This window comes from Apteryx mantelli, chromosome 2 (assembly GCF_036417845.1).
Source record: "Apteryx mantelli isolate bAptMan1 chromosome 2, bAptMan1.hap1, whole genome shotgun sequence".
NCBI classification, from domain to species: Eukaryota; Metazoa; Chordata; class Aves; order Apterygiformes; family Apterygidae; genus Apteryx; species Apteryx mantelli.
The window spans coordinates 68,075,579-68,098,303 of NC_089979.1; the positions used below are offsets into that span (position 1 = coordinate 68,075,579).

At 37.2% G+C, this 22,725-nt stretch overlaps 1 protein-coding gene across 1 annotated transcript in view; it reads right to left on the reverse strand.

Annotated features, from left to right (window-relative positions):
* Positions 1–3,058: 3,058 nt before the first annotated feature.
* LYRM4 (LYR motif containing 4) overlaps positions 3,059–22,725 on the reverse strand; it is a 104,674-nt gene continuing 85,007 nt past the window's right edge. Inside the window, exon 3 of the mRNA XM_067290827.1 lies at positions 3,059–8,797. Within this exon, the coding sequence (XP_067146928.1) occupies positions 8,735–8,797 (63 nt within the window). The 3' untranslated portion in view covers positions 3,059–8,734. The remainder of the gene's footprint in view (positions 8,798–22,725) is intronic.

Here is a 22,725-nt window from a genome sequence, read left to right on the forward strand (position 1 = left end):
TCTTTTTCTTCCTTTTTTTTTAAATGGGCACTTAGGTTTGGCCAGCGCGACAGGGGTGTGTATTGGCTCGTATTGCTGTGGCTTGCGATTTTTTTTTTTTTTCTGGAGAGAACAAGGAGACTAAGTAGTGTGGGTTTTTTTCCCCTTGAAGTGAATTTTTGAGGTCTTGAGTTGTGTTTGACTTCACTTACCTGATTAGTCAGTGATCAGCACAAAGCACTTGAGGTAAAACTGCACGCAGTATTCGCTACAGATTTAAGTTAGGATTTTCCTGTTCTCACATCTATTTCAAAGACAGTAATATGACAGAAATGTGTCCTTTTTTTTTTTCAATCTAATGCAATCTGTAACAATATGATTCACTATTCTGAGCATTTTCTTTTTCACTTGAGCGTCCCTGTCCCGTCTTTGCTGTGCTTGTGATGGCTCCGAACAACGGGAAGTCTGGGTTTTTGTCATTTAGCGCCCTTTGGTGCTGTTCCCGCCTTATGCAGTCCTGTGGCATACCTGTATGTGTCTGGCTAATCGCAGCTAACCGCGATTTCTGCCAGCCTTGCCCAACACACACATGGGAGGGAAAATGTCACACACACACACTGAATATCTAGTGATTTAAACTTTGTATTTCTGTCCCCTCTGTGTGAGAAATGTTTTGCTAAAAATAGACTGTTTGCTTCTTTTTGCACAACTGGCAAGCCTAAATCTATGGCAGAAGAGGAGTTCATGTATTTGTTGAAGCTGAATTTATTAGAACTTTGGTAACACCTTTGAGTAAAGAGCAAAGTACTGTAAAGTAAAAATGGTGCATGTATCACATAGTAAATAGCCATCATAATTGTGCCCACAGATTTCTGTGTTTTCATATTATTTGGGGAGAGGTGACTGAGTGGGATGACCTCACTGAGGAATGACAATGTGATATGCAGAGGATGCCCCCACTAATGAATGAAAACAAATGCTTTAGTTCAACTCTCCTTATGTTACATTTTGCACCACACTTCTTAAGAATTTATAATTTAGCTTATTTGGAAAGTTCTGTTACAAGCTTATTTTGCTGCATCTTTTATAACACATATTCTTGAGAGTGTAATGTCTGAGCCTGTGGCATTACATGTTTTAGTGGCAAGAGGAAGGTAACTTTTTCAGTATTTCTGTGTTATTGGGAGAGGAGTTTGTGTGCACACAGTTGGACACATAACTGATTATTTACAGTCCTCCCATCTGTTCTTGCATTACACACCAAGAGGTTAAATACTCCCAAGTCCCAAGTCCAAAAATCAATTGAAAAGTACCAATGAAAATGGGTTTGCAAGAATAAAAAGTTAAAAAAGCTTTAAAAAGCACACTGATACAAATCTTCTTCTGTATCTTCTATATGGCAAAATGCAACTGGATACTTTTTAATTTCACAACCTGGTTGTGTCACTACTCCAACATGAGGAGTGCAACTCTTCATATGTGGAGTGCAGAAGGAGGGCAAACTGTTAGTGTGTCTCACTACAGTGATGAATGTTGCAAGTCCATAAGCAGCGTTGAGGGCTGTAACTGAAACTGCTTGTGGTCATGTCAGAGCCACAAGGCAACTTGTGCCAGAAGTACGTTATGGCCTAGTATGCTCTTGTAGCAGGCATCTTGTGCAGATAGCTTTGTGTGTAGCTTTGTGATAGCTTTATTAGCACATGTGGACAATAAGTTGGATTCAGCAGAATTGTAATGTTTTTTCTGCAGCTTGAACCTGCTTGCATTATTCTGATACAGTATCTCAAAATTCAGGTTAGTTTTGTGAGTGGAAAAAATAAATAGATAATAAGACATTATCATAATGCAGCAGAAGTTTTGACCTTTGGATGCATATTCTTCAGAAAGACCTTGAAAGATTATCCTCCTTTTAAAAACAGAGCATACTGTGTGTTTTCTCAGGTCTTCATTTTCCCTAAAACATTTTAAAGCCCATTATGAGCACCTTAGAATAATTTGCATCTCTATGAAATTTCCCCTGCTTGAAAATAAGTCTTTAGATAACCTGTCTCTTCAGAGAGCTGGCACAAAATCAGAGACAGAAGCAGGGGACTTACTAGGGAAAATATGAGAAGCAGAGAGAGCTTCAAGTTAAAGCTCCTCCAGTATTACTCATATATGCACTGCTTCTAAAACACAGACTGCTCTGCTCCCTCTTCCTCTCCCTCCTGCTTAAAAAACTCCACACACATAACCCATAGATTATAGCATGAAGATATGGCCAAAGTAGAAGCTGTATGCATGTAAACAGAAGTAATATTTGCTGTTGCTTTCCAAGTTACTTGTAAAGTCTCCAAAGGCATGAAAGTGTCCCATTGTTTTCAGGGACAATAGAGAACTCTGCTACTTCCATACACAAGTTTGTTTAAAAACTATCATGCATTACAATGTAATACTACAGGATATTACATGGAATAATCTGGTATGAGTTAACGTTTTCCTCGGACAGATATAGCAATGCAATGGTGTGCTCTTACAACTGATAAGCGACACTAAAGGCATTAAGAGTCTCAATTTACTATGCAGTATTTTGGACTACTGCAGCCCATTTGTTACCCCATGTTTTGTTTATTACGTGTTGCAGAAAAGAAGGAAATTGCACAAAAAGATGGGGGTTGGGGGGAAGGATCTCTCCTTAAACAGCATTTAAAGCACCAGTCATATTCTGATGTCTGTGTAGTGGGCAGGGAGAGTGCATCAGAGAATCATGGCTAGCCCAGCTTATTTATAGAGGGCTAGAAACATCCTCTAGTATGCCATAAACTATGGACCATGGATGTAAAACATCCCCATCCAGAAAATGTAATGTCTGTGTGATTTCTTCAGCCCTGTGATCTGAAATGCAAAAGACAAGAAGCATTTGCTGAAACTAAACAGCAAAACATTTCCGAGTGCTTCAAAAAACTGGTGTGGATTTAAAACCCTGCAAATTGTCATAATTAAAGCACAACATTTTTGTGCTTTGATAACATGGAAAATGCTTTTTTTTATTACTAAGAATCACTTTTTTTGTGAAAGAAAAATAAGATCATTTCTCATATAAGAATCAACCATACTCACTTTTTAATAGAGCAATTTTTGTATTTGCAGATTTTGTATAAGAATAGATTTCCAAAGCAGTTTTCAAAGATTGCCTACACACAATTCTCTATATTCTTACAGATGTGGTAACTGGGAGCTGTAGAAATGCAGACCCTTACCAAAGATTACATGGGACATCAGTGTCAAAATCAGAGTTGGAACATGTGTGTACTGAATGCTAGCAACTCAGCATAAACAGAACATGGGACTGCTGCTCTTGGTATTAGGTTTAGATTAATTGGATATAACTTTATTTTCAAAAAAATATTACAAATGAAATATTTATAAATCCATAAAATCAGAAGGCCCAAAAGAGTAAAATGTTAACTGGAACACTCTTTTTGTTTGATTGCATTATTGCTAATTTAATATTTTGTAAAGATTCAGTGCATGTCTTTTGGTGTATGTGCTCACAGCCCCCCACTCTCCCACCTCCCAAACTTAAGAAATAAGAAATGATAAAGATTTGTTAGCACTCTTGGAAAAACTCCAGCTCTGCAGATTTTCAGTTTATGCAGATTTCTCTTATTTCTCTGGACTAAAGTTTCTAACGGCTTAAGGAAGAAACAGCAACCAAGGATTGTATAGGTGCCTATAAAAACAAAGTTAAATATATTTGAATCTCTATATTTGGTAACTGTGAAGGAGACCAAAATTAAATTTTGCTTAAGCAATTTTTTGCAGCTTATATTTAAATTCTTTTTTTTTTTTAATTTGATCGAGAGAATGTGATTTCAGAAAAGGACTGTGAACTTAAATTTAATTTGGTGTCATCAAGAACTACAAACTTGCATGCAAACTACTCCTGCTTTATTTAAAGCCTGGGCTTTCAGTCAGAGCTTGAAAAGGCTGGCTTCTGCTCCCATTGACTTCCCTGGGATCTGGATCTAGCCCAAAGTATTGCCTGAAGGTAGGGGAAATGATCTAGGTTTAATTGTCTGTTCTGTTCAGAGACTTTTGTTGCTGGGTTATGATAACATGGCACTGTGGTCCATGTTCACCTGTCACGTTTTAAAATCTGCTGTCAGTGCCTGGTACTAACTAAATCATCTTAATTTTTTTTTTTTTTTGAGAGAGACAACATTACTTGCCTTGGGTTAGCATATTTCCAAAGACTGGTATAAATATTTATGCAGTGCACTCCTTCAATAGAAAGCCTGTACATTCGTCACAGGTCTCCATAGTTCTCTTACTCCAAACATCCCATCCCCCCTTGTAAAGCTTCAGTATTTAAAAGGCTTAACAGTAAAAAGGGTAAGTAGTTTAGAAAAAAAGCATCTCTTACAACATACTGATGGCATTTAATTCTCTGTGTAAACGGCAGAATTCTTTGAAAATGCATGTGTGTGTGAAACAGGTTTGACAGTCCTGTTTTTTTTCCTCTTATAACAGTGGAAAACAGTGTTGAAAGAATATTGGTTTATCTCTCTCTCTCTCTTTTTTTTTTTTTTGCTTCCACAGTCAGGGCTCATGCAGTATTTACATTCTAAAATACTGAAAAAAGTAAGAATGTAAACTCTCAGTAAAAGGACTTCACACCTTCATTCTTTTTTTGTAAAGGGCATGAGGCAAAACATTCCTAAGCATATGAAATAATTTTGCCAGTGTTAAGAACCAGTGGATGAAGCAAACATTATACTGCTGACTTCAATAATGCCAAGATTTCACTGTAGATCCTTATGGAAAGCACAGGAAAACATTTAGGGCATAGTTATGTATATGTGGTCTTTGCTGGATATCTAGAGATACTTTTACATTGCATTACAGGAATTAAGTTAAGGAGCTGGTGGTTTTTCATAAAATTATTCTTTCCTGTTGATGCTAGAACATTAAAGTAATGCTTTTAATGCTTGGAAACTTGAGGAAGTTTTATACAGAAATACCTTTTGAGAAATGTAAGTAGTGAAATCCTTGCTGGCCTATTTCAATATTGTATGTAAAATGGTCACATGCTACTCTCCTGGGTTGCTTTACTTCAAGACAGCTGTTTCTGATACATCTATGCCTTTTGAAATTTAGCTTTTGATTGTGGTAAAATCCAGTCAGAAGTCATAACACAATAGAAGTGCTTATCCTTTAAACAGTTACTTATTTTAAGTGAATTGTTCTTTTTTTCTTTCAGAGAGCTTTTTCCAAGTCTATACTGTAAAATTCATAATGAACTTTGGTTTATGTAAACAGTCAAATTTGGGTGCATATTGCTAAAGTAAATACTTCGCTAAAATTCTAAGCTCAGAGACAGACATTTTTAGTGCAATATTACAAAGCAAGCATGTTTTCATAAGACTTATTGCAGTCTTAGTAAAAATATTTATTGAGATCCCTTCTATTATAAAGAGATATACCTTTTATAATAGGGGACATTGTACATAAATGATGGGATCATTCTTTTGTGTTTTACCTATTCTTGTTGTTTACACTGCTTTGAGAAAAATCCCATGAAGTTACTGACAGAGTGCCAAGAGGAAGACTTAATGCAATGTAAACTGAACTGGTGAAGCACAGTAAGAACACAGGAACTATTAAGTTAGACCAAAGTGCGATCTTTCCAGTACGCTGTCTCCATCAATGATGATAAGCAGATGCCTAGCAAAGAATAAGAATAAGACACATGAATATGAACATGATACTAATGTCATCCCACCCTCCAGCTATTTCTGCCCTGGACTTCCTAAGGCCGATATGGTTTCTAAGTATTTTCCTTCCATAGCCTGAAGGATTTCATTTATAAAGCATTTGATAAACTATGCTTTTTATACAGAACTGGGTATGTTATAATAAAAAAAAACCCATAAAATGGACATTAGACAAGGAAAAAATAATATTCCTAGGTATCTGCAGTCAAATACAACAGATCTGCACTAACACTAATGGAGGGTGCACTTAATTTGTGTTGGTGAAGAAAGGAAATGTGTTGGCTTGTCGAAGACACTGTTGGAATGGACATCTAAAATGCACTGGTTATGTGGGGTTTGAGTATTAACCACTCTAATGCCATAGCTTTGCACTTTTGGTTACAGGTTAGATAGTATTACACAGGCTTTTGGTCCTTAACAGCTGAAGTTTTCATAAGTTCCTTCTAATAAGTAATATACAAGTACTGGATGGTAGGCTGATGGTTAATTTGGAATGAGAATTTAATCCTTGACTAAGAAGGTGAGCCGTCTTAACCTACTCTGCACTAGACTGGGGAGAGAGGGAAATTAATTACAGACCCTGAATTCTATTTGTATTTTTCTTGATGGATCCTCTCAGGAGCATATATCCTGAAAGCTACTAATGCTCCTTTCCAGGTATAAACAGCCAAGGGAATCTGAGTAGTAACCATGAGACAGAAAGTAGACGCAGATGGCACTAATATTAGGAGTGCAGCAGTACTGTAAGAACTTAACAGTAGTATTTTGGGGGATTATTGGAGAAGTAATGTCCCTCATACTTTTTAGGGGATAAAAAAGAAACTGTTCACATTCATATTATTACACACCTACATTACAGTATATAACATCTACAGTTGTGTTCTTGGTGGAAACTAAGCTACAGAGAACTTGACAGAAAAGGGACTGGTATTTTGGAAGAAATGGTTATGTATTTAAAAGGGACTCTGTTTGAAAACAAACCCTTAATTTTTGTTGTAAATATGGTAAAAACTTAAACAGTAAAAATGTTACTGATAGAGTTGTCCCTCTTTATAAATTAGAGTTAGCGCTACTTATAAGGATGTTTATTTTGTTTCCTAGCATACATTCTCAGATCCTGAATTGGTATGCAGTGCTCGTTCCAGTAATTAAGCTGTTCAAACAAGGAATTTGTATGTACTGTTCTATGGAGACTGAGTTCCTCAGAGTGTAAAACTGGCAGGCCTTCCATGACTGTGTTCTCTAAAAATGTAAGATGTTATTACATTTCTTTGATTCCACTGAAAATAATAATTAATTTCCACTAAATAACATACCTTTCTTCCTCCATGCTTTCACCATAAACTTAAGTGCACTTAATTGTCTAGTTTGAATGTGGGGCTTTTTAAACCAGAATCTCATATATTTTACCGATTAAAATAATTAAATTCCATTTTAATAAGATAGTTACTAAAATAATTTACATTGCAATATTTATATACCTAATACAAGGAGAACTATTACTGTATTTTCTTTTTATTTGAAAGCAAGAATGGAGTCTGGTTTGTAGTCTCAGGTAGTTGCAATACCTTATTCTGCACACTCTTCATATTGTTAATGGAATGCATTAACATTTCAAGATAACTGTACAAAATTATATAAAACACTTTAAATACTAGAAGAACAAATTTCTAGTCCTAAGGTAGACACTTCTATCCTCTGCTTTAATAATGTTATCACACAGTGCAAACAAAAAGCAGAAGGACTAAATGAAGATCAATTTTGGGAAACAAGAAGAAAGGGATGTTTTTAAATGCCACCATGTCATGGTACTAGTTTTGGGTTTTGTCTCTTAAAAAAAACCCAAAAACCAAAAAACTCAAAACTCTCTTGCTGTACACTGTTAGAGAAGCCTTACACTGTTTTTTTTCTGCAAATTTGTAACAGAAAACACATGCAAACATAGCACTGACTTGAGTAAAACCTGATTAAAATTTTGCCTTTTTTTAAAAACACATTGTCTTAAAAGTGTTGTTTATTCTACAGATTAAAAAACATAGCAACTAAAGAGCTATATTGAGTGTTTCATGTCTGCTGGGTAAAGCGTGTTTCCAATTAATTCAAGTTCACAGCACTTGGGTTATTTTCACAGTTAGAAATTTTTTCTCCTGCAAAATTCAGGAGCTTTGTGAAAAAGGGAAGTCTCGCATAAAGTGACTTGTTACGTTCTGCTAATAACTGCACTTCAACAAGTTTAGAAAAGGACTTGGTGGCAAAAATATTTTAAATCTCTCAAGCTTCAGTGATACAAGTCTTATACTGTGCTAATGACCTATTCATTGTTAAAAATAGGATGAGACTGGCTATTAACTCTTGGAAACTAAAGCAAGAACTAGTGAAATTTTTATGTCACCTCCTGAAATGTCAAGGAATGTTCTTTAAAAGAAACCACACAATGTAGCTTCTGATCTTTTAAGTATCAAGGTTCTGGAGATGAGAGATACTCATCTCACATGGTTTTAATATTTAAAACAAACCTGCAATCAAGTGTGTTATGTATCAAGTCATTTAATTCAGATGCCCTAGGACTGGGTATGTTTAAATCAAACAGGATCAGTAATAAGTTACTTTTTTAGTAACTGGGTGAGAGGTTTTAAACCTAACACCTCTTTTGTGCTCAGTGAGAGAGAAGGTCAGCTGCAGAAGAATGTACCTGGTTACACGCAGTTGGTAAATGAAGTTTTATTTTCAAATTAGGGCAGGAGCTATTTCATCACATGGGACATAGAAGCAAACAGATTTCAGGATTACCCTACATGCTATTGTAAATCACAGCATTTTAGAACGTGTGAACTATTAGAAAATAGAGTACTTTGGTTGCCAAAAACTGAGTCCCTCAGACGTTTCTTCTGCTGAACAGAAAAGCTCTGACATATGCAGTGAGTTTATGCATCTGTATGTGGCACTGTAGGATGCTGAAGATGGTCCAGTGTTGCTTCAGGAACAGTGTCTTCTCATAGCTATGTGTTTCCTGGACTCTCAATAACCAGTTTCTCTGTGGAGTACAGTTGGCCAATAGTAACCTGAAATGAAATTAAAATGTCAGAAAAACAAAACTGGAAAGTAAACAGGTTATAATTGCAACTTCACAGGGGAAGATTAAAAACAAACCAAGAACTCAATAGCCCATATATTAAGCTTCCTCAAAAGGGCATTTTTCTTTCTATAAACATATTTTCTAAGTAGTACAGCTCATCTTTATCACCCTAGACCTTAGGAAAAGTAACTAATACATAAAATAGCTGCTTATATAAAATCTTGAAATGATACTGAGGGGTACTGTTCAAAAGCAGACAGTAAAAGTTAACATTGGAAGTTACTACAGAGGAAAAGCTAACAGCCTGTATGTTTAGAAGAATGAAAAGATGGATATAATCAGCAGATATTTCTGATTACACTTTTTGGGTGGAGAACCAATATATAAACTGCATGGCAGTGTATTGTTTTCCAGTCTCTTTAGTATTCACAATTTAATTTGCCTCACAAATGGTCAGAAGAGTTATTATACAGTTAGTTCAGCAGTAGCATTTTACACATACTCATTTCTTGTTCAGGAGATGGTATTCACACTTTGTGCTTTTTAGTAAGATAAGGAAATGGAACCTAACAAGCAACATTTATGTTGTTTTGTTTCCTATTGTTCTTTAGTACCTTTTAGTCTCTGTCATAACATCAGTGAATTGTAGTCAGATGTGTGGTAGGAGGTAGCAGCCACACACAGGCTCTTTACATAACAATTGAGATGTGGAAGGGAAAAGTTTAATGCGAGTAGGCTGATGTAAGCAGGAGAAGACAAAATTTATTTTAAAAATATGAATTTTGGAGTCTAACCTTTAATATCTAAATAAATGGCCTATTATGCCCTTTTTCTCCCCTACTTCCTCTCAAGGCCTAGTACACAGTAGCTCTGTGTCCTTTACACTAATAAAAAGTTCATATATTTAATTACAGAAGTAGAACAGAAAAGGCAGGCATTTAATTATACTAAGCACAATATATTTAGCAGAATTTAATACTGCGCAAGCCAAGCTTGACTGCAAGTTCCTTGGTTAAATCTCTTAAAGTAGTAAGAAATTAGGGAAAGGGATTTTTCCAGCATTTTTTATTTACCATTTTTGAGGGAAAATAATCCTGGCAGCTCTTAAATTAAAATTACTCATCTATGCCAACATTTGCATAAAATGTGTGTAATATTGCCTTTAAGGAAATAAACTTTTTCATCTTGATAAACATGCTTGTCTCAAACCTGTAACATACCAATTTTAATCTTGAAATATTCATTACAAGGGGGGAGTTATAAGCCATTCTTAAAGGAACAGTAGTTCTCCTTGCCAGCAAACATTCCATTCTCTTAGCACTCAGATCTAAGTCAGCAACAGTACATGAACAACTCTGATAATTTTTGGAATTACTTATGAAGCATGTTGCACATAGAAAATTTAAGAAATAGGTCACACACAACTTTGTGTTATATTTTACTGATAGAAATAGTAAGCAGTCAACAAATGTTACTTATCAAGCAGAACTCATTCCTTCTGGGTTATATGGCAAGCTATATATCACAAACTGTGCCGTAATACTTAATTTTTGTGTACTGTGTTTTGGACCCTAAAGAATCTTTAATCCTTTCCCATACAGTGGAACAAATTTAATAGGAGGCCCACAGACATTAAAAAAAATAAATGCTGAAGCCTGAATTGCAGATTTTTTCTGCCCTAACTGGAGAGAGAGAGAAGGTCGAGTATGTGACTTCTCAGACAAACATATTCAGCTGGGCAGATATCTTTGTAGGAGAAAGACACAAGCTGTTGTTTTCTGTCCCTGTGCCAAGAGGTGATATTACCTACTCTACCCCTTGATTTGAGCACTATAAAATCATACATGCATGTGTTGAGTTGCTTTCTTAATAAACCACAGGCACGGACACATTTCAGTGAGTGCACAGCCATTAATGCAGTGCCATTTCTGTCTTTAGTAGTCTGCTGCAGCTTATGTGGCTCTATTGTCTTAGTTCCAGAACTTATTCCATGGCATTTTAAGTTGAGCTTTGAAACTTCAGAATTTTTTAAACTGTTAGCCTTGAGTTTCTAACATTACGATCAAGCCCTTTGATATTTCCCACGCACTTTAGACGAAACAAATACATGTTCCGTTTATAGCTGCTGAAAAATTCGTATCTATAAACATTGACTGCATCAGCAGAAAGACTGCAAGAGTATTTACATACTGACATTCATTAACCCTCTGAATCAAAATAGCATTCTTCAAATGTCCCCGTGGAAGTTAAGACCAAAGAAGCACTTCAGCAGCAAGCGTCACTGTGGATTCTCTCCAAACATTAAAGAGCTAAGTGACTGTCTAATGTGTTCCTTCTTCACCAAGTCTGTTTGTAGTTCATACACAGTGGGCCATCTTCTGGTAGATGGCTGGAAGCCAGCACAGAGGTCAGTGTCACAATATTTTCATTAATCACAGGAAGTTCTTATGGAGAAAGCTCTACCACTAGCTCAGCAACTTTGCTACTCTTAATTTCATTTACTTCTATAAGGTAACATGATGCAATTTAATTCTGCAGGAAAGAATGCACAATGAAGAACCACTCTGACAGCAGGAGAACACAATCAATAGAAGTATATGGCTGCTTCTCAGATCTTACTGAATTACTCAATGTTTAAACACTGCCTGCATAATTATTTACTTTATAAACAAGTATGACATCTCCAACCCTCAAAACCTGACAACTTATGTTTATTCAAAGATTTAGTACAATTCTACATGGTCAGGTTTTCCTTGTTAACTTGAAAAACAACATTGCCTTCCATCTGAATTCAGGATAAGACTTACCGTTTCATAATGGGATTTACCAATGGATGTAAGTGACTACAACAAATGGAAAAAAAATTACTGCACAGTAAACACTGGTTCATCTGATAATCCAACCATTCTCTGATTAATAGGTGACTGTGTGTTCACTTGAAGCCAGGATTTTCCCTTACTCATGGCAGGGAGCAATGATAGAGAAAGAAGCCACTTCATGGAATCTTTCACAGCTATTAGGAAAAAAACTAAGTAGGAAAGATTTTCCCAAGGTAACAGAATCTTGGAGGTGTGTATGTGGGGAAGTTTTCAAATAGAATTAAATATGAAAAATATGAAAAAAGAAATGTCCTGAAGATATTAGCAGAATGCTCTATCACCCTAGAAACTCAACAAATCCAGTGAAATTGCCAGCTCTGAACTCTGTGCTCTCAAATGGCCCAAGGTCGGCCAATCTCTGGCTCTCAGGAGTGCCTGTGGCTGGTGAGCAGTTTGTGGGCAGCTTTCATGCCAAGCCATGAGATACAACTCAAGTGGGACAGTGGTGACCTGAGGAAGATTTAAGAGGTAGCATGAATCCTAGGAGCTGCCTTCCTATATGACACAGCCAGTGGAGTGGATCCTGTAGACTTCTGGCTGCTGCTTGCAAAACACTGCTAGAATATCTTCCTTGACTTTTGAATGTATGTGGCAGATGTTGCAGTTCTTACCCATATGAAGATTTTGCTTCACAGCTCAGAGTTAAAGGAGAAGTGACTGCCCTCTTTCTGCAGGACTGAAATTAGGTGACCAGGTCTTTAAAATTCTTCTAATTTTGCCACAGTCATTTTAGAGTGCATGGGTCTGCTCTGAAAAGTACGATGACATCTTTACTTGACAGCTCTGTATATATGTTCAAAATACCTCTCCAATTTAAAAATCACCACATTTTTCTGTCTTAGTTGTATTGGCTTTGCAGTACAAAGGTAGCCAGGTGTATATTTTTGCGTGCACTGTAGAGAATGATAATTGAGGGGGGAATAAACTGTGAGCTCTACCAGATCCTGCTGAGTCACTGAAAGAAGGTAACTTTTTCTTGCTGTCCCAAAACTGCTCATCATTTTCTTCCTGCCAAACCTGACATTCTCCATTTACTAGCAGTGACCTACTAGCTACCTACCTTGAGTGAGGGCTCACTGACCAATATCAGTGAAAATGGCCTAAAAGTACTCAGGTAGTACCTAAGGCAGCAGGTCTGAGGACAGGTAATGTCCAAAAAGGCAGTGACTGTACACCCAGGGTAATAACCCACATAGGTGGATCCGAAGGACAATGTCCACAACTTTGGTAAACAAATGCAAAGTCTAAACAGCAAGAAATCTTGTCTGTAACATTTCTTAGCAGAAGTGACACATGAGAAGGAAAGACACCAGTTTGGGTCTCAACCCTTTATGGCGTCTTGGGACCTTGCACAGCTGTTGACATTTCTTGCTTGAGTTTCCCAGCAGATAGAAAAACATCATCTTCCTAATTGCAATTAGAGCATGTTTTAATGTAAATCACTGCAATATGACTAGAAACGTTCATAATGGCATTTTTACCATCACTTTCTAAGCAAAGTCAACATAAGATTTGTATGAGGGAAAAACTCAATGGAACAAGAGAATGCATTTTCCCTAATGATACTTTTTGGGTGTTTATTATCTCTGCTTGCAGCATAATTAAGTCCCAAGCCCTCTCTCAGAACTTTTATTTTCTATCGTGTGCGTATTTAAATCAACTTTCAATCAATTGATGAGTCAGTGCCCAGAGAAACTACCACTGCACACGTTCCAGATGCGGCTTCCCTTCTCTATCCCTTCTATGGCTCATCCCATTTGTAAGATGAATAATAATAATAATAATAATAATAATAATAACAGTGTTTGTCTATTTAATAACTCTCCCCTCATTTAAAAATAATTACTGAAATAATCTCTAGGGAACCATTTTCTGCCCACAAAGGCAAACCCACTCCAGGGATTTTTCTTTCTATTGTTTATTTTTATATGGCAAACGAAAGCAGAAACAGCCAAACAGGAGATGGGGTAACACTCTTAGTCTATCTAGAATCATTTTATTGATAAAAGACAAGGCCTAAACATGTAAAAGAGACACTGCCATCATAGCATTGGAATATGAAAACATTGTAAGAAAGTGATTCCTTTAGCTTTCTTGATTATTTAAAAATTGTTTTCCTGAGAGAGTCATCACAGGAGGGGTAATGTTCTTTTTTAAAAAGAAATGCAGATGATTAACTAAAGTTGATGAGCTGCAGATGGCTTTACATATTAAACACATTTATATATATAAACAATCTATTTATAAACATAGCTGTCTTCCCTGCAAGAAAATTTGCAACAGAAGAGGGAAGAAATGGTTACCTTATTACAGCCAAGGATCACATATAAATATATGCATTTTCATGGTCCCTTATTATGTAGAAAAAGTCCTGTTTATTAATATGTTTGTCATATACACATATACAAATATATATATAAAAACACACACAAACACACCTATATATTTAAAATCAGGTTGTTTTGTCTTGTTGCACCTGAACAGTTGTCAGGTTTATCTCACAGGCACATTGCTGAATCTTAACTGAAAATAAAAATCACTGAAGCCACCGCAGTCATACCCACATATACTGCCAGTAATCTTAGCTTCTAGCACCATATAAAAAATTTGCCCATAAAAGAGATTAATTCCTATTTTCTTGTACTACAATTATAAAATGTATGTTAGGTGAATGCTGACAAGAAGAGAAATGTGCCAGAATACTGTTTACTTTTAAGAGCCAGCAACGATGTTATTTATAGGTTGTTTACCTAATACCTCTCTTGTTGGATGATGTCCACACTCTATTGCAACTGTATGAGAACTGGATATCATTAAGAAGAATTATCTCATTTCCCATGTGAGATACACTATATACAACACATTTTATTATGAATATTTTTCATATTAAATAAAGTCTGTTTAATGTAATATTAAATCACAGAATCACAGAACGGTTGAGGTTGGAAGGGACCTCTGGAGATCATCTAGTCCAATCCCCTGCTCAAGCAGGGTCACCTACAGCACGTTGCACAGGATCGCGTCCAGGCGGGTGTTGAATATCTCCAGAGAAGGAGACTCCACAACCTCTCTGGGCAACCTGTTCCAGTGCTCTGTCACCCTCACAGTGAAGAAGTTTTTTCTCATATTCAGACAGAGCTTTCTGTGCTTCAGTTTGTGCCCGTTGCCTCGCATCCTGTCGCTAGGCACCACTGAAAAGAGTCTGGTCCCATCCTCTTGATACCCTCCCTTAAGATATTTGTACACATTGATAAGATGAATGAATATGAATATGAATGAATATGAATAGTAATTTTCAAAATAATCTTGTAATGCAATAATAAATAAATGTGTCAAATCCTAATTAAACACAACAGCAAACCAAAAATTCACCTATGACTGTACAGTGCTTTGCTAAATTTCTGTTTGTGCTAAGTGCTGCAGCAGCAGCTTTTTTTTTTTTTTTTTTTTGCTTATGAACACTGAAAAACTACATTTGGCTCCTTGATTACCTAAGTTATCCCAGATCTCCAGAACTCAACTCAGTACTGAAAAAAATAAGGATTTTGGAGACACTTCTCTTATTTTTAGTGATTATGTTTGCTTACATAGGAATGGGAAAAGAAATGAAGGAAAACACGAAGCTGAGAAGTTAGAATTATTGCACAGTCTGCTTCTGCCTGTGTTTTGCAAATGTTGTTCTTTCTGTTCCTTTGAGCCAAAGAATCTTCTACAGCCATTGCTACGTGAACCTTTCAAAAAAGCAAGAAAAATTATAGCTGCCATTTGTCCGGCTTTCACTACCCAAATATGAAGGTGTGAAGGAAAGCAAACCGGTTAATAGTCCAGAATTTTTCTGAAAGTGCTAAATAATGGTAAATTATGTAGTTTTATTAGAATCATATACACTGTATGTTGGTACAACTTTGTTCAACCTATCAGAAGCAGGAATCTCATAATAATCCTTTAATGCTCTTATTAGTTTATTCTATGCCTCTCCCTGAAGACATGCTCTTCAGTGAAAGAGCAGAGAATCAAATCTAATCCAGCTATGATTAACACATAAAATACTCTAAGCATATACACTTACATATATTTGTACACAGCAATCTGTGACAGCAAGGGATTCTTCTTTTTAAATGTTGATTATTTCACAGTAACAGAGGTGCTTTTCTCTTCTTTTTTTTTTTTTTTTTTTTTTACTATCCTTACAGACAACATGCACATAACAGACATGGCCTTTGCTCCAAATAGCACACACTTAATATAGCTTGACATAGCAAATAAGAGTCCTAAACAGAGAAAGAAAAACATTGGAAAGACAAGTGGGCAAGATCATGTGGTGTTTCAGGAGAGTCATACCGTTTCACTTCTCTCATACCCTGTAAGCCTCTTGGCCTACAGAAAAGCCTGAAGCAGAAAAATGCCATGTTAAAAGTATACAGGACAAAACAGCAGATGGCATGGGGGCATCCCGTGGAAAGGGAAAAGAGACATCCCTCTCCTGGTGCAAAGAAAGATAATTGTATAAAGATGACAGACAGTGGGTCAGAAAAGTTAGCAGTGACTGATTTGGGGCTTCAACAGCCAGATGAGGGTTTGATATGATGCACATCCAAGCAAGAAGCAGATCTGTAGACTTCTCTGCAGAGGTAACTCTCTGACCGTGGGTGATCTTTCATGCTTTCAGTGTCTTGGCAGTCTCAAGGCTCACACCTCTCCTCTCTTCCTACTTGCCACCTGCTAACATATTTCAGCATGTTGCCTTTTCCTCTTCATTTACATATAAAACTTCTATCTCCACCGAGCAGATCAAACTCTTCAGAAGGCCAAACAGGCAAGAAGCAGGTTTTCCAAAGAGTCAACCCATCCAGGTAAAGGGGAGAAACTGAATACACTCTTCTGAACTCTTCTGAACGTAGCATGCACAACAAAAAGTCAGCAACTTTGCTAAGAAGCAAAAGTATGGCAAGAAAAGGTATACAGAACATTAGGGCTTGGAAATACAGGGGGCTAGACAGAGACTTGGATAACACAGTGCTGAGTGTGCTGTAACAGGTACTCTGGTCATGCTGATATATTTGGTACATAAATGCCTAAACCATACACAGAGAATCCTATGCTTTGTAGCAACTGCATGAGCAGAATTAAGGAAAGTCGGTGGGAGTGCCCTACTTCTGTGAATAGCACTGTGCAACAGCCACTTTCATAAAATACACTTTCTGCAATATGGCCAGCGAAATACTGTAATGTGTGTATATCACAGATAAAGTAGCTCCACAGTACATACAAACATTAAATTGTCATTATAAAAGAAAATACTCCAGTCCTCAGTGTCATTTTGGATCACTAATTATGACAGACTGTTTTGGAATGAAACACTGAAGAAAATTCAGTCCTTAGGGTTTTGTATAGATGAATAATAAATATGCTTATTGAGCAGTGTGATAACGTAATTTCATAGCACTAATAGGCTTACCTACTGTGAACTACTACAGACCTAAAATAAGCTGCCACTTTACACTCAGCAACATTCAGAGTTTAAAGACTCTGTTTGACAGCATTTGTATTTAAAGTCAGATATTAGAAATGCAATGTACTGAAAGAATCAACTTTAGCCTTCATTCTCATCTACTGTAAACTGGGGAATACGGCTGCTGAGAAGAGCTTCAAGACAGTTACACAAGGATGTGTACAGAATGTTTATGGGTTAATGATTTTTAGAAAATGACTTGTTTTTCCTTTTTTTTTTTTTAATATACAACACATCACCTTCTACATTTATTTCCCCCCTAGTTTCAGGAAATTTCTAAAAAATAGTCTATTTCTGATTTTGTCCCAAACTCCTGGAACTTAGAGAAAGCTGTCATCCTTGAAAGTCTCCGCAGAACTCACAGATCCCATCCTTTAAAATGTTAATATAACTCTTCCAATCAGGAAAGGTACAAAGGAGAACACAATTACTGCCAAACAAGAAGACATACCAGTTTACCACTTTCTCCTCCCTTTCTCTCCAAAGTAGGTGCAAATGTTTACAGTTTTCATTGAAAAGTTCCTAAACAGGAAAGTAAAGGAAGAAGGGAATGGGATGCATCTGAGGTCTAAAAAAAAGATTTCAGACACTTGTGACTAGAAAAAGGAAACATCATTCATGGAGGAAGTCTTTTTTTATTATGCAATTTGCCAAAGCTGAAAAGAAACATGCAGAACGGATTCCTTGACTGGGAGCAAACACCAAATGCAGGTCAAGGACTCTAGAGTTCCCAGAGCGCTGAATCCCAAAGCACACTTGTAAGGTGAGAAATCTGAGACAGAGAACGGCACATGAACTTTCAGTGCTTTTAACTGAGATTTGCTTGCCTAAATGATGATGTCAGAAATCTCTGAAAAGCTTGCATGTTTTATGCTTCATCTTTTCCATATTTTTAAGAAAGTGAGCAATACACCAAAGTACCTGCAAGGCAGAACATAGGGAAAGGCTCAACTTCAGGAACGAAGACTAAGAGAGGCCAGCCCTGATGCTAAAGCACTGAATAGCAAGACTGCCTGACTGTAATTCTGGGAAAACACATCTGAGTGTCTATGTCCAAGAAATATGCTAGAGGAGATGATATTGGTGCTTACCCCCAAAAAAGAAAGCTTAGGAGTGTGCAAGCCCAGTGTGGTGAGAAAAGCCAAAGTTGATGAGTCTTCAATTAGGAAAACGCTGTCACTGCAGCAGCACAAGGAAATGTGGATTGCTCTGGAGTTTGTCTCCATTCAAAGCTGATAGCTGTAGTATTTCATATGGCACAATACTCACTCATGCACATTCACTACACTTACTTACACTGCAGTTTTAATAAACAAGAAGTTTCCACAGTAACTACATTACTACACCTGGAGCATGTGAACCATTAGGCAGTAATAACTCCATGAGACAAATGGTTAAGTACACAACACATATTTTGCTTAAGGAGTCCCCAGTGGGAACTGAGGGGACACAGCTCTTTGCAGGATCCTGCCCCATATTTTACAGAAAGTATAGAGGCAGCAGGAATATGAGAGGTATAATTACTCTAAGAGCTCAGACCACCTGTTTAAACAAAAGAATTAACCTTAACTGGTAGGAAAACTGCTGCAATTCAGATAGGTTTGCATTTCTGTGACATAACCACTTAGTGAAGAAAGATGCACCAAACAAGGCAAATATTTTTGCTTTCAAGCAGAACGTGCTTGTGTACATCTGGTAAGGCAATACAGTACTTAAAAAAAATCCAAGTTTACTTAGTTATTTATTCTGAATCTTATCCAAGAACCAAACATAAAGGGGAAAAATTCAGATGCCCCAGAATTGTAATATTGTTTATACTAGCAATTTAAATATTCCTTTTTTGTTAACGGTCTTTGAGCCACCAGAATATTTCACAAAACATGTTTTTGTCTGCTGCTGATGCTATATTTTGGGAGGTGAAAAACACAGTGAGCCATTGAATTTTAACATGAATGCATATTAGCCACAGTTTAATTATCTGGTGGTGATACATCTGCTTCTAAGCTCCAGATTGTCCTCACTGTGATTTTTAATGGTGGTTACAGGATGGCACCATGTACACTGCATTTTGTAAAAACTGCCAGATGTCTTAATAGCATTTTAAAGTAACAAAGCTCTTCAGCTTGTTGGAGAAAAAAAGAAAAAGCCAATCCTATAACATATACATTTTTCCAAGATAAGGCACAGAGACGCTTCCTTTTTTTCCTTCAACAAAGCTGAGGTTTTGACAAAACAAAGTGTTAAGCTTACATTTACATGAGGAACCACTTATTTTAAAGTTCCAGTTCTTTCTCTGCACTGATGTTGTTTAATTTACACACACCTCAGACACAGTTACCGGCTGAGCTTTTCTGTGTGCACATTTAAATTACAAAATTAAATTCGGAAGAGCAGAATCAACCAACTGAATCTATCTTTAGAAAATATATTCCTACTTCCAAAGATAGCTCTTGTATTGGTTCCTTTTGATTCTGTCTGTATCTTCACCCACAAAGAAGTACTTCACCTATGTAAATGTTTTCATGTCAAGTCCCTATTGCTGAGGCTAATCCAGCATTTGGCTGATCTGTAAGTGTATTAGGAAAGAAATAAGAGTTTTTATTTTTCTGCATTAGCAAGACCTCCTTTTTTGGCAAAATCCTAACGGATTACTAAACTACAGTCATCTGTTCCTGACAGAATCACAAAGATAACTTCCTTGTTTATCTGACTTTTTATGATGGAAGATATCCAAGGATTTCTTTTCTTTTTTTTCTTGCTCAGCTGTCATTCTTGTTTTAGTATCTCCAAATCCCACACCTGAAAGTGATCCGAGCTTAGAAGACACCCCCCCCCCCCGACACACACACACACACAAGTGTTACAACGAAAGCTCTATAAAACACGCAGCATCACCATGTCCTTGTTTTCCTGTCCTTGGGGGAACACAGGTAGTCAGTCCCTTTAGCTTTTGGGAATCAAAAACCTCAGCACTTGGAATTTTAGCTGGAATAAACCCACTGCCTGGACTCTAAACTCCTCAAAATCCTGAGCAGGGAGCAGATGACAACGTACATTGATATTTTAGAACTGAGGATGCATTTGTTGAATTTCTATCCAGGTTTGTGACTACAAGTTATCACTGTACAAGAACTGTACTACAGACATCCTCAGATGAATCAGGTGGTTCAGCTCAGTTTCCAAAAAAATACCCTAGTCAAAAAAAGTGCTATGATCTACTTTAGTAAGCAGTCTCAGCAGAGGCCAGAACTGCAAGCAAAGTGAACCACTTTGCCACTCCTTAAGACACTCCAGGTTCAGGCTGAGAGACTTCAGTCTCCCTACAGCCTTTAACGATCTCCCAGCACCATCGATACAAGAGGTAGGAATTCGCTGAGGCAAAACTAGCTTATAGCACAGAACTAAACTCAAGCTCTCAAGCTCGAATCTTCAGAGCTTTACGCTGGTGTCCTATCACTATTTTCAGCAGGCAAGCTTGCATTTAACCTTTGTCTACTCCATACACAAATGAGTTAATTTTCCTGTGCTGCTCAGCCCAGCCTTTTTTTACAAACATTAAGAAGAATTAATTAGGGAGGAAATGATTATTTGCAAACCCTCCAGCTCTTAAGCAGAAGATATCTGTGTTTGTGGAGATATAGGGCATAGCTTACATTAACTTCTTTAACTGGAATAAACTATAGCAGCATTTTTTCTTTTTTTTGGCAAAAATAAATTATTGGGTTTAGCACAGCTGGTTAGAGCTAATTCCGTACAAAGAGTTCTTTTCAGTAGTGTGGGTGGCAAAACATTTTCAGCAACTGATTTAATTAGTTCTTCCTTCCTTGCAATAGCAAAGGACAGTTCATAAAAAAAAAGGGGGGGCAAAAAAAGATTGTAACAGAAGATGAGGTATAAAATAATCCTGTTTGCTAGTCCAGTTTTGCCAACTCTTCCCTATTTAATGTCACACTAAACAGAGGCTTGCCCTGGCATTTCTCAGGACAGATAACAATTAGAAGTGAGAGGTTAGTGGTTATACTAAATATAGCTAGGGAACGATCTCTGCTCTTCTGCACAGGATATATTATAGCATTCCTCAAACAAAACACTCCAGCCAAAACCAAGGGGCACAGCGATGGGAGCGCCACAGAGGGCTTTCTCCTCTGCAAAGCTACCCTGGGGCTGGTGGACGGGTTGTTTAGGGATGGCTGGGAAGCTCAAACCACAAAAACGAGACAAGCTCCCTCATGCAACCTTCCTGACCTGTATCAGTTTTATGTCAAAAACCAACACGGCTGCCAGGTACAATCATTTCAGCTTCACTGTTCCCAACGCACAGCACGCCAACTCCAGTGTAATCATTCCCTGGCAACAACCAGGCAGAAACTTCAGCGCAATCCCCCCCCTCCCCGCTCCAGAAGCTGCCCTGGAGCCCTCAGGCTCTCGGGCGGGCACAAATGTGGCAGTGCAACCCCTTCACAGCTCCGCATGATACAGCTGCTCATGGGATAACAACTGAGGCTTGCGAGATATACTCGACTTTCCAAATGTCAGTGAGACAGAGAGTTAAAAGCCAGCAAGGGCACAGACACTCATGTTTACCTTCCTTATATGCCATCTTGGAAACAGCTAGAGATTTTTTTAGCTCTTCTGGTTGCTCTGGAGGTATACTCCAGTGCGCAACAAGTAAATCCATTTAAAAACAATCCAAAATGGTACAAAGCATTATGAATGTTTCTCTTTTTCCTAACTAGATTGAAGAAAGGCAGCAGAATGAAAAATTTCAGCCAGGAAAAACAGCATATGGAAGGGGAAAAACCAATCATTAATTAAAACTGAAGGACCATTTTAAGAAGTAAGACAAACAGCCAATTAATGAGGAAAACTTTAAGATACCTTCAAGAAAAAAGCAAACAGTGAAACTGCAAATACACAGTGTTTACCTGTATCTACAGTTCCTGTTTTTTTAAGCAATTATTTTTATATTTGCCCATTCACTTCTTTTGGCAGCAAGTGAAAGAGAGAGGGTTACTCCTATAAATAAAGTTAGGCAAACTGATTGAGAAAAGAAAAGCAAGCAACCAAAACTTCCTATACCTGCCCACATCTCAGTGATGGTATAGGTAGCTTGATATTGAGAATGGTATTTTCTAACACATCCCTCTCAATAACAATTGCTAGAAAGCCGATGGCATTGGCCCTTGGAAGGGGATTGATGAACTTTGAAAACATTGTTTAACACGCTGAGGGGGGGGGAAGGAGGGGGACAATTAAGGGGAGTATATTAAATCTAGGATTTCATCAATAAAAAATCCTGCCAGAAACAAATTCTCATATGACACTTGACAATGTTTGTGGCTTGACAAGTTACATGCTTCTTCGTTCTCTATCCCTTCACCCCTATAAAAAACACTGAAACAAAAAGGAAAACTGACTGACTATAGACTGAAGAGTGAAGCTACTTGTACAAAAACTACTCTCAGGGACATAAACAGAAAACAGAGATTCCTCTATTATTTTGCAGTACTAATCACTCAGAAC